This window comes from Pinus tabuliformis, chromosome 8 (assembly GCF_031772625.1).
Source record: "Pinus tabuliformis cultivar Carrire ecotype Pingquan chromosome 8, CPIR1, whole genome shotgun sequence".
Taxonomy (NCBI): domain Eukaryota; kingdom Viridiplantae; phylum Streptophyta; class Pinopsida; order Pinales; family Pinaceae; genus Pinus; species Pinus tabuliformis.
In genome coordinates, this window is record NC_142294.1 from 1,458,573,321 (window position 1) to 1,458,585,818 (window position 12,498).

General features: G+C 33.7%; 1 protein-coding gene across 1 annotated transcript in view; it reads left to right on the plus strand.

The window, feature by feature from the left end:
• LOC149241276 (protein NRT1/ PTR FAMILY 7.3-like) overlaps positions 1 to 11,574 on the plus strand; it is a 28,021-nt gene extending 16,447 nt beyond the window's left edge. The window contains exons 3-8 of the mRNA XM_089370492.1: positions 668 to 720; positions 1,023 to 1,145; positions 1,323 to 1,432; positions 6,559 to 6,764; positions 6,938 to 7,057; positions 10,833 to 11,574. Coding sequence (XP_089226618.1) covers positions 668 to 720; positions 1,023 to 1,145; positions 1,323 to 1,432; positions 6,559 to 6,764; positions 6,938 to 7,057; positions 10,833 to 11,574 — 1,354 coding nt within the window. The remainder of the gene's footprint in view (positions 1 to 667; positions 721 to 1,022; positions 1,146 to 1,322; positions 1,433 to 6,558; positions 6,765 to 6,937; positions 7,058 to 10,832) is intronic.
• Positions 11,575 to 12,498: the final 924 nt, after the last annotated feature.

Sequence of the window (12,498 nt, forward strand, 5' to 3'; positions counted from 1 at the left end):
AATGTGGATGCCTTTTGAGGTGTGCCTCCTCAATATATGGCTTCATATCGTTTTGTCGTGGGAAAAAACTGGTGGAGCGCGTTGGATGTTGCACGTCAAGTCCCATCGTTTTAAATGAAGGCTTTAGGCTCTAGGGTGGCAACAACACATAACTTTAGGAAATGAGGTGAGCTCGGTTTATACTAGCTATCCTCCTACATTGCTCAGGAGTGGGGGCGTTGTTTCTATTCTTCATGTTTCTGTGGAGTGTGGGTGTGGTTGATGTCTCCCATACGTTCGACTTTATAGTCTCAATTGTGTTGACACTGGGCTGTGTGCTTAGGAGTGAGGTATTGTGGCTCTTTTTTCATCAACTACTACACTGTGATGTGATTTTCGTTCTGTGCCCATATTTCCTTTAGTCTAGTATAATTTTTGTTTGTATTGCGGAATAATTCCTCATACGCTATTACCTCTATGATGGTTATTGAGGTTATAATTTTTATTTTCTCTCTATGCATTCAGTTTTCAATTGGCTTCTATCTATTCGTGTTTGTACCTTTCGTTTGGTTTTCTTGGGATTTACAACACAGGTTTCATTAGGAGAATCTTGGTTGTTTCTTTGGACATCGTTGGTGGTTATTTTAGGATTTCTAATGGTATTTTTGTTTTCCTTCAATCTGGGCAGGTTGCTTTGTACCGTGGGAGACAATTTTGATCTTGTTGTTAAGATGGGTATTGGTATTTTTCTCAGTTTGCCCATGTTCTGGGAGTCTTTGTGTATTATGTCCCGAATCAGGCTATCTACTTCAATATGACCCCCTGTTGTGGTGTTCAGGGATGATTTTATAATGGGTCACTTATTTATTCTTCTTCTTGTTTTGATGGTCATGGGTTTTGTACCTGTTTGGTCTATTATCCAAATTCTAGCCTCATGCTTCCTTAACAAAGAATGTTGAGTAGGAGGTGTAGTATGAGTTATGTTGGTCTTAAACACACTCTTTCTTTTTCTTGGGATTCAGTTGGTACATTATTTGATGCAGTTCCTCTTGACATCCAAAGAGAAATGCTTCTCTTGGAGGCAAAAGAGGTAGATGAGAATCCCTATCATTCTGAATCTAAGCTTCAGTTGTCAAGTTTTGATTCCAAAGAGGTCCCAGACCCAGGTCGATTTTGTAAGAAATGATTACATTTATTACATTCTCTTACTTTACACCAGTAAATGGACACTTTAATTCATTCAATTTTCAAAGATAAACAGGTTGAAAATTATAATTTGTTCTTTGTATTGGAAGACATTAATCCCATGTTGCACAATTTACACTTCTATTTTGATAGTGCAGATTCTATAATGGCTCAAGTGGAAGGTTTTCTAGTGTCAGACTTGGGCTCTAGTTATTTGACAGACCCTCCTGTGGATTCTGGGGACTATATCGATGCTACGGTGGACAATGTACGTGATCTCATCATAATCTTGTCTGTCCAGGATTAAGTTCTGAGAACTCATGTTTTTTGCCTTTTTACCTTTGTCATCGCAGTACTGGTGTTGGGTTTTTTGGATTCCTTTTTCCTTTTTGATTGTATTCAATGGTTTCTCTCATTATTTTGGAAACTGGTGTGTCATTCTGCAGCTATGTTAGAGGATGTTTCATGTCAGGTGGAACCTCGACTTTGGTTCAACCTCCTTTTGATATCATGGTCATGCCAGTTCTGTGCGAAGACTCTCTATGGGCTGATGTTAGATGTCGTTGGTTTATTTGATGACATGAAGGAAAGATTGCTAGCACGGGTTAGATCGGTATTGGCCCTCTCCATTTCTATGGGCTTCAAGGAAATCATGGTAGTTGTGGAGTGCACGTATGGGTGGTTTATTTCTTGGTTTTGGTCATTTTTTTGGTAGTTATCTGTTTATCCCTTCTACAGTTCTTCGTGACCTCAGAAAGTGGGCAAGATCTATGATAGATTTGGAACATACTGTTTGTTATTATCTACTTTGTCTATACTTTCCCTGACCAACGGAGGGCTTTTGATTTCGAATTATGGCTTCGTTCCTTTGCATTGTTGCAATCGTGGGTTCAAATAATCTTTCTAGTTGGATTAACATTTATATGAGCTATATGTACCTATATATTTCATTCTTGATTAATAAAAATATATTTCCCATATTTAAAAAAATATATATGTAAGTGAAAAAATTTATCCATCATATCTCATATATAGTTATTGTCTTTCCCAAAATAATATTATTTATATTTTATATATTCTTATTTATATATAAAAAAACTCTTATTTTTAATTATATATTTATTAATTAAATTTAAACATAAAACTATAAAATATTATATTTATAATAATAAAAATTCATTATTTAAATTTCTTTTAATATAATATATATTATAAATATTTATAAAGATAAAATTATAATTTAATAAAAAAATAATTTTATTTTTATTATTACCTTTTAATATTATTATTATATTATAGATACATTATATTTTATCATTATTTTAATATTATCTCATATTATAAACTAATATAAAAAATTAAAAACTTACCCATCACAGATCACCTTGTATTATTATTATATTATATATACATTATATTTTATGGTCTTGTGTCGAGTGTGGAGCTTTGTGGGGAATTGAATTTGGTCGTTTCGAAAACAAGATATCGTATTTATGTTCTATTTTGTTCTTAAAAAGATATTTATAGAGTTTAGGCTTCTGTGATCCATATCAAGTTTACAAAAAAATTTCGGGGAAGATCACATGAGACATCATTTGTTGACGCGTTTCGAACCAACCAGTGTGGTTCATCGTCAGGACAAGTTGAAGAATCCAGCTTAGCATGTTAAATAGTCTGAGCAGAGACTCTCTGCACTATTTAACATGCTAAGCTGGTTTCTTCAACTTGTCCTGAGGATGAACCACACTGGTTGGTTCGAAAGGCATCGACAAATGATGTCTCATGTGATCTTCGCCGAATTTTTTTTTCTAAAAATATTTATAATTTTATTTACAAAAATACAATTATAATTTAATAAACAAATTTTTTATTTTTATATTATAATAAAGTGTAGTTTAAATTATAGGTAAAATTAAGTTATTTATTATTTTTTTTTGTAATTTACAGAAGAAATGTCTTTTTTTTTACGATTATTTTTTTCATTAATTTTAATCAAAATATGATGAATATTTTTTAAATTGGTTAATTTACTTAATTTGACTGTTTCACGGTATTGAGTCTATTTATACATTCAAAAATATATTTTAAAAAACAAAAATAATTAAAATTGCAATGCTAAATTTTAATAAATTCCTGTAAAAAAATATTTCCTTTATAAATTAAACTACGACTTATAATAATATTATATTTTATTATTATAATATTTTAATAACATTATATTTTATTATTATTATTTATTTTTGATGAAGGTAATCATCCCGATCCCGATCACATTATGAAAATAGCAGTTATATGTTTAACAGCATATTTTAATTTATTAATAAAATGATTTGATTTTAAAATTTTGAGTTTAAGCGGTTTAATTTTTATAATAAAAATATTCATAAGATTTTTCAAAATGTTAAATTTATTAATTTAAAAATATATTTTAAACTACAAAAAAAATGTTTGAAATTTTAATAAATTTTACTGGCAAAAATTATTTAATTTATAAATTAAATTAAACTTATATTAAAGCACATGCTAAATCAACCTTAAAAGTTTCCCATGTCAGCTGGAGGCGGACACCATATGCAAAATCACATCTTTGTATTTGGGCATAAACCAGCGTCACACCAGCAGTCTGCTTTTATCCGATAGACGCGAGAATATTAGGAATCCCCGTATTAGGAATCCCCGACTTAGTAATTAACAATTTAGATCGAAAGTTTTAGACAGAAATTATTTATATATATATATATATTTTTAATGATCTTTTCACCTTCTGAGAGAAGGATAAGATGGAGAACAATTGAGTTGTGAGATATTTTTTCAAATCTTTGGTTTTTTTGGTACTATATACCATTGATAAGAACTACGAATCAATAAACATTCTAGCCAGAGAATCCTTTAGTGCCTTTTAAATGTCTAATGTGTCTACAAATATATTCTTTATTTATTGATTTTCAAAGTCTAATTTGTGGGTTCACTACATTATTTATTTTTTATTATTATGTTTTTTTTTTCGGTAAGACTAATCTAAATACCCACGGGAGATTTGAACTAGTGACCTATCGCAAGGAGTGCCTTAACAGAACACCCATTCACCGTCAATCCAAAGCCCCTTGGGCATGTTGATTAGTATATTTATATGAAATTATTATTAAATTTATTATTTATATGATTAGAGTAAATTATTTTATTTTATTAAATAAAATATAAAAATATATTTATCAAAATAAAAAATATTTATTTTTAATTTTATAAATATATAAAAATATCTAAACAAATTGGAGTGAGATCAGTAAAATATGAAATATATATTTTTAAAATTATAATCAATATATTTAATTTTATATAATAAAATAATATTTAAATTTATAATTTGAAAAATATTTGTACAATTGTTTAATTATAACTATATAACAGATCTAAAACTAAATATCTAACATTAATATTATAAAATATGTAATGCAATTCAGTGTCAACTTCAAATAAGATAACACATCTAAAAATAATATCTACTTGTTATAAAATATTTAATGCAATTTAATATCAACCTCAAATAAGATTCGATGTGATATTAAATCTTATGATATAGGCTTATTTTCCTTTCTTAGACGTAAGGTTATTAGAAGTACTAAATATATGGTTTTTTTAATAAATTTTATTAAAAAAATCTAAGCGAGGTTCAATATTAGATATAAATATTTAAGAAATTTATATATTAAGAACATTAATATTAAAAATATTATTAATGATATAATTTTTTTAAAATTTATTGTTAACGTATTTTAGGATGAAATTTATATATTATGAATATTAATATTAAAAGTGTTATTAATGATATAATTTTTTAAGGTTTGTTGTAAAGTTATTTTAAGATGTGAAGGTTATTAGTTCAAAATTTTGTGGGAAAAAATCTAGTCATGTTAAGCATTGGTGTGGCTGAGGCCAAGTGTCATCCCTAAGTGATTTTGAGAACTTATATGCGCCTAGGTATGATTTTTTAATGAAATGAAAATCAAATTTAGGTTTTGATAAATGTAGCTAGGATTTATGAATTTATGAACCATTTCATTTGCATTTTGTTGTAACTCCTTAAAACACTATGAAATTTTGTTTGTTCGATAAGAATAAAGTGATATTCACTGTGATTTTCAATGGATATGATAGAAACACCAATCATTGATTTATTGCATAGTGCTTAATATCCAGATTTGTGACTTGGCTTATCATTTTAGGGAATGTTTACCTTCCACTAGTGAGAGTCATTGCCAAGGCTAGGGCCATGTTAGACACAATGCTAAGATCGGGGCCATGATTTTCTACTCAAAAGAGATATTCGGTATGTGGAAGTGTTTAATAGTTATGGAAAAAATTGGAGTGTATTGTGTTTGAGGATAAAGAATACGATCTATTCAGTTTATGAACACACATTCTCAAGGTTTTAATAGATATTGTTGATTAATCTAACTAGGGAAACCATATAAATTAAATGGTTGGTAAATGTCAATAGACATCAATAAAAATAAACATCAAAACACTTATAGGTTAAACATATATACATTTTGAAAAAACATGTAACAAGGTTTTCAAGTGTGGAAATGTGCCTTCACTCTATCGCTGACATTCTTAATTGCAAATAGTATTTTTTATAATATTAAGGGCCAATACCATGAATTATTAGTGGGCCTAATGGTTAAGAGCATGTGTTTCCTCCTAAAAGGTCATAGGTTCAAAACTAGAGGGGGTAGAGAATGTATGTCTTTGTAGACTTAGCAGGAAAATCGTTGCGCGAAGTTGGGTCCCTTGTCTGCGGAGCTAGGGTCCCTAGTTGGGGTCCCTTGTCTGTGGAGTTGGGTTCCCTTGTCCTACAAACAAGGAGGTCGCATACACCGGGTTCCCTTGTCCTACAAACAAGGAGGCCGCATACACCAATTTGGTATCTGGCTTAATAAATTTAATTAAAAGAATAAAAAATACATAACTACTTTAGAAATTATTCTCAATCTTTTATTTGTGTATAATACTAAGAATATTTTATGGAAGTAAAATCTTGACCATCCGACTAATAATTATTGATAATTAAATTAAAATTATATAACAAAAAAAACATATATGTTAACCTATCAATATTTACACCGTAAGGCGTTCCCTCTGAGAAAGACATCCCTAAAATGTGACGTGTGCGATCTTGAGCCATTGATTATATGTGTTAGATGATTGGAGTATTTTCTGTCGTTCGTTTAATCTGTTTTTTTCATAGAAAAATGGTTTTTCTCCATGGTAATGGGCCATGAAAGGCTAGGCCTGGCCTGCTGGTGATGAGACTCTTCTGCTGGCGATGAGGCTCTTCGCAGAGACTGCCTACTGGCGATGAGACTCTTCTGCTGGCGATGAGACTCTTCGCAGAGACTCTTCATGTCTTTCTTCCCTGCATGCGTAGCCTTGTGCTGTTATATCAATATTTGTACTCGTTTCGCCCAAGTATTTGTGGCAGCGATTCTGAAATGGAGGTTGAAACGCCCATCAAATGCTCATAAGGACCTTTACGAGCTACCCAGTACAGAAAGTGCAATCAGCGGATGCCGAAAGATACTGCACAGTGAAGGATTAAGGTATGTGTATGCGTAACCCCAATATGAATATGCTAGCCATATAAGCACCCTTTCCGTTCCTCTCATTATTCAATTCACCATCTCTATGTCTCTATGATAATTACTGTACCCTACACTAGTTTTTCTCTTATTTCCATATTGATGGATTATATTGAACTTGAATTGGTTTTAAGGTTCCTTGACAAGGCAGCAATAGAAACAGATAATGACACAGTGGAAGTGGAAGGAAAGGAAAGAAGTCCATGGAGACTTTGCACAGTGACTCAAGTGGAAGAAGTAAAATGCATCCTGAGGTTGCTTCCTATTTGGTTGTGCACAATCATTTACTCAGTGGTGTTCACCCAAATGGCATCTTTGTTTGTGGAGTAGGGTGCTACAATGAACACCTCCTTGGGTAGCTTCAATGTTCCAGCTGCTGCAATGTCCATGTTTGATAGTTTCAGTGTTGCAGTGTGGATAGCTTTATACAGGCGGGTGTTAGTTCCTTTTGGTTATAAGGTCACACGCAATCCAAAGGGTTTCACCGAGCTACAGAGGATGGGAGTGGGGTTGATCGTGGGTATGCTCGCCATGGTTGCTGCTACTGTAGTTGAGATTTATCGGTTGAAAGATGTAGACAACAAAATCATACCCGACAGTCCAAGCTCCCTCAGCATTTTTGGGAGATTCCTCAGTACGCTTTGATCGGTGCTTCAAAGGTGTTCATGTATGTGGGTCAGTTAGAATTTTTCAATAGTCAGGCCCCTGATGCACTCCGAAGCTTTGGAAGTGCCCTGTGCATGACCTCAATATCGTTTGGCAATTATGTGAGCAGTTTGCTGGTGACAGTCGTAATGTATGTAACAAAGAAGGAAGATAGACCGGGTTGGATACCAGGAAATCTGATCAAGGGGCACATGGATCGCTTCTACCTGTTATTAGCAGCCCTCACATCAACTGACTTCATTGTCTATATTTTGTGCTCCAGATCCTATACCAACATTGCAGTTTACAAAGAATCTACTGAGGACGAAGAACCAGCTCATATTAAATAAGTGTTTTCCTCCTTCGTTCGCAGGGTTCTGTGTATGGATGCAAGGGCTTACTATTGTAAGGTGGATCTATAAACTAGAACAATCACTTTGAACCTTTTTATTGTAAGCTAAAAAGCTTCGAAGAGCTGGCCTGAAAGGTCTTGAACAGAGAGAGCACCCAATCGTCATTGAAGGCGAAGAGGGGTAAAAGAAAAAGAGAGGCCCTGCTGATAGAATCTAAGGTACAGGAGTTGAAGGTGACACTGCTACACCAACTTCATGCACTGTAAAGTGGATTCTAATAGTGAAAGAGTTTTAACAATAAATTAATTTGTTCAGAAGTTTAGTGCATTTAATTAATTGTTCTCTTACGCTTACAAACATTTAAATCATATTTCTGACACACAGATTCCATGGCAATGAAATTTGGGGATATCATGGATTCAACTGCTTGCTATAAGTTCTCACAGATTCCAACATAATGAAATTTTCGCTAACATGGATTGAACCACTTACTACAAGTTCAAGTTTATATTCAAGAGTATTTAAATCAATAAAGCTTTGCTTTCTTGAAGTTCAAAAGACAAAGCCATTAGTCTGTCTCTTTATTTCTAATCAAGTTTATATTCAAGATTATTTAAATCAATCAGGGTTTGAAAAAGATGTGCCTTCAGCTCCCGTATCTATTTTTTCACCATCTTTATGGCTGCAATCAGACTAGATAAACATTGAATAGCTATGATTTTCAATTTTAGTCACCCTGTCTTGGGCCAAAGTTTTGAACATTATGGCACCTCTTTGATTACAAGCATCAGGGGAATTGACATTATTACAAAGATTTTGGTTGATGTTGTATGTATCAGGTTTCGTCCCCGTATATTGGTTGATGTAACAAAGGTGGATCTGAGTACCACTGTGTTGGGATTCAAGATATCAATGCCTATTATGATTGCTCCAACTCCCATGCAAAAGATGGCTCATCCCGAAGGTATGCATTAGATTATTGTATTGCAATTAACATCCTATTTTGATGCATATATTTTCTGAAAGTGAATCCATCATCTTTTACAGGAGAGTATGCTACTGCAAGAGCTGTTGGAACTATAATGGTTTGGGCATCGGTCTTCTCTTTGTGGGATCGATCTTCTGAATGTTTTAATTTCCTTCTAGCTATTAAGGATTTAAGAAATTATAATGATTTTGGATTTTGAAATAGTTTGTTGTGTTGATAAAAAGTTGAGGCTTGGACATATTTGTTGTAGACGCTTTCTTCATGGGCTACATCAAGTGTTGAAGAGGTTGCTTCAACTGGACCAGGCATTCGCTTTTTTCAACTTTATGTAAGTTTATCATTTCCACCCATATGATTTTCTTCCCATGTTTTCTGAGATGTAATTGAGTTCATATCCATCCAATTGTATTATAGGCTCCTAAACCAATGGTAAGATCAGTTATATTGCGTTGGGTTTACTAAATGTGGATGTATGAGTGGTGTTAAAATTTAGATGTCATTGCTGGCAGGTTTACAAGATTAGGAATGTTATTGCACAACTTGTTAGAAGAGCGGAGAGGACTGGTTTTAAGGCAATTGCACTGACTGTGGACACACCTCGACTTGGGCAGAGGGAGTCTGACATTAGAAATAGGTAGTGAAAATTAATTCTATTTTAGATTTGCTGACAGGACTAGGTAGACACGTGGGATAAATCTTATATTCAGAGTATACTCCTCTTTAACGTTATGAGTTTGTACCCATGTTTTAACACTTTCTCAGCTCTCAATAAAAATCAGAACATTGTGGAATTCTTTTAGGATCAGAAGCGACGCTAGGGTTAGAAAAATCATTTAGCACCTATAATGTATCAAACTTAAAATAAGTCAGAAGTCTCCATTTTATCTGGGATTCCTCTTTGTTCATCCCTTGTCTGACACTGAGGTATCTAATGTTCTGAAAAGTCTCATTGTGATATCCACTCATACATGCTAGACAGTAAGGCACACCTCTGTGTTGAGATTCAATTCTGGATCCATGATTGTTTTTTACTTCTATTGATTTTTCTTTGTCAAAAATGTAGATTCACATTGCCTGCATATCTTACCTTAAATAATTTCGAAGGTTTGGATCTTCGGAAAATGGGGAAGGTATGTATTCCATTTTATGAGTTCTTTAAATAGAAGGATGTTGTTTTTAGTTCTTCCTATATTCAAGGTCCAGACTTCTTCCTTAAGTTGGTTTTTTCTTGCAGACAGCGGATTCTGAACTGGCATCATATGTTGTAGGTCAAATTGACAGATCATTGAGTTGGAAGGTTTGTAATAGTCCTGGTAGAGAGATATTTCAAATAATTCTTCAGTATTGTGTTTGAATAGAATGAAAATGGATAGAGAAGCACCTGGAGAAATCTTGGGGTTGAGTTCCTGCCTTTGCTTGTGACCTTCTGAATCTCAGAAAAATTATTTGTGATGAGTCATATTATGATTTACATCTTCAAGAAATACTTCGTATCCTTTTTCAAGAAATACTCTGTATCCTTTTTCCAACTTGTAAGCTGAAAATATGCATATTGTCACACCAATGCATTTGATTACCCATTTAACACCAAAACAGAAGGCACGGGTCTAAAAATTGTTTAGTTTGAGTTTGAGAGCAGGATGTGAAATGGTTCAATTTTTTTCTGCATGGTTTTTTTTTATTTTTTTTTACAAAGATAGCCATTCAATTGCTTGCATATTATGAGTTTCTTATGGATTCCACAATCTCCCCTGTTTAGCTACTCTACCTTCAGCTAATACATAGTCAGCTAATACATAGTCATTTGAAAAGGATCTACCTTAAGCTCCCGTATCTATTTTTTCACCATCTTTATGACTGCAATCAGATTTTTTCTCTTATTTCCATATTGATGGATTATATTGAACTTCAATTGGTTTTAAGGTTCCTTGACCAGGCAGCAATAGAAACAGATAATGACACAGTGGAAGTGGAAGGAAAGGAAAGAAGTCCATGGAGACTTTGCACAGTAACTCAAGTGGAAGAAGTAAAACGCATCCTGAGGTTGCTTCCTATCTGGTTGTGCGCAATCATTTACTCAGTGGTGTTCACCCAAATGGCACCTTTGTTTGTGGAGCAGGGTGCTACAATGAACACCTCCTTGGGTAGCTTCAATGTTCCAGCTGCTGCAATGTCCATGTTTGATATTTTCAGTGTTGCAGTGTGGATAGCTTTATACAGGCGGGTGTTAGTTCCTTTTGGTTATAAGGTCACACGCAATCCAAAGGGTTTCACCGAGCTACAGAGGATGGGAGTGGGGTTGATCATGGGTATGCTCGCCATGGTTGTTGCTGCTGTAGTTGAGATTTATCGGCTGAAAGAAGTAGACAACAAAATCATACCCGACAGTCCAAGCTCCCTCAGGATTTTCTGGCAGATTCCTCAGTACGCTCTGATCGGTGCTTCAGAGGTGTTCATGTATGTGGGTCAGCCAGAATTTTTCAATAGTCAGGCCCCTGATGCACTCCGAAGCTTTGGAAGTGCCCTGTGCATGACCTCAATATCGTTTGGCAATTATGTGAGCAGTTTGCTGGTGACAGTCGTAATGTATGTGACAAAGAAGGAAGATAGACCGGGTTGGATACCAGGCAATCTGAACAAGGGGCACATGGATCGCTTCTACCTGTTATTAGCAGCCCTCACATCAATTGACTTCATTGTCTATATTTTGTGCTCCAGATCCTATACCAACATTGCAGTTTACAAAGAATCTACTGAGGACGAAGAACTAGCTCATATTAAATAAGTGTTTTCCTCCTTCGTTCGCAGGGTTCTGTGTATGGATGCAAGGGCTTACTATTGTAAGGTGGATCTATAAACTAGAACAATCACTTTGAACCTTTTTATTGTAAGCTAAAAAGCTTCGAAGAGCTGGCCTGAAAGGTCTTGAACAGAGAGAGCACCCAATCGTCATTGAAGGCGAAGAGGGGTAAAAGAAAAAGAGAGGCCCTGCTGATAGAATCTAAGGTACAGGAATTGAAGGTGACACTGCTACACCAACTTCATGCACTGTAAAGTGGATTCTAATAGTGAAAGAGTTCTAACAATAAATTAATTTGTTCAGAAGTTTAGTGCATTTAATTAATTGTTCTCTTACGCTTACAAACATTTAAATCATATTTCTGACACACAGATTCCATGGCAATGCAATTTGGGGATATCATGGATTCAACTGCTTCCTACAAGTTCTCACAGATTCCAACATAATGAAATTTGGGCTAACATGGATTCAACCACTTACTACAAGTTCAAGTTTATATTCAAGAGTATTTAAATCAATAAAGCTTTGCTTTCTTGAAGTTCAAAAGACAAAGCCATTAGTCTATCTCTTTATTTCTAATCAAGTTTATATTCAAGAGTATTTAAATCAATCAGGGTTTGAAGTTCAAAAGAAAAAGTCTCTGTAATCAAGTTTATATTCAAAAGTATTTAAATCAATGAGGGTTTGCTCTCTTGAAGTTCAAAAGAAAAAGCATGTGCCTGTCTCTTTAATTTTTTATCATCTAAAATGTTAAATATTTTAAGGATTCTATGACACATGACAAGATGATTCGACAATATTGAAGGGAATTATCTGGACCATGTGTTTGAAAGCAAACTTTTGACTCAAAGAATTTTTTTAAAAACTAATCAATCAAAATTAAAAATTATTTATCACTTTGAAAAATGC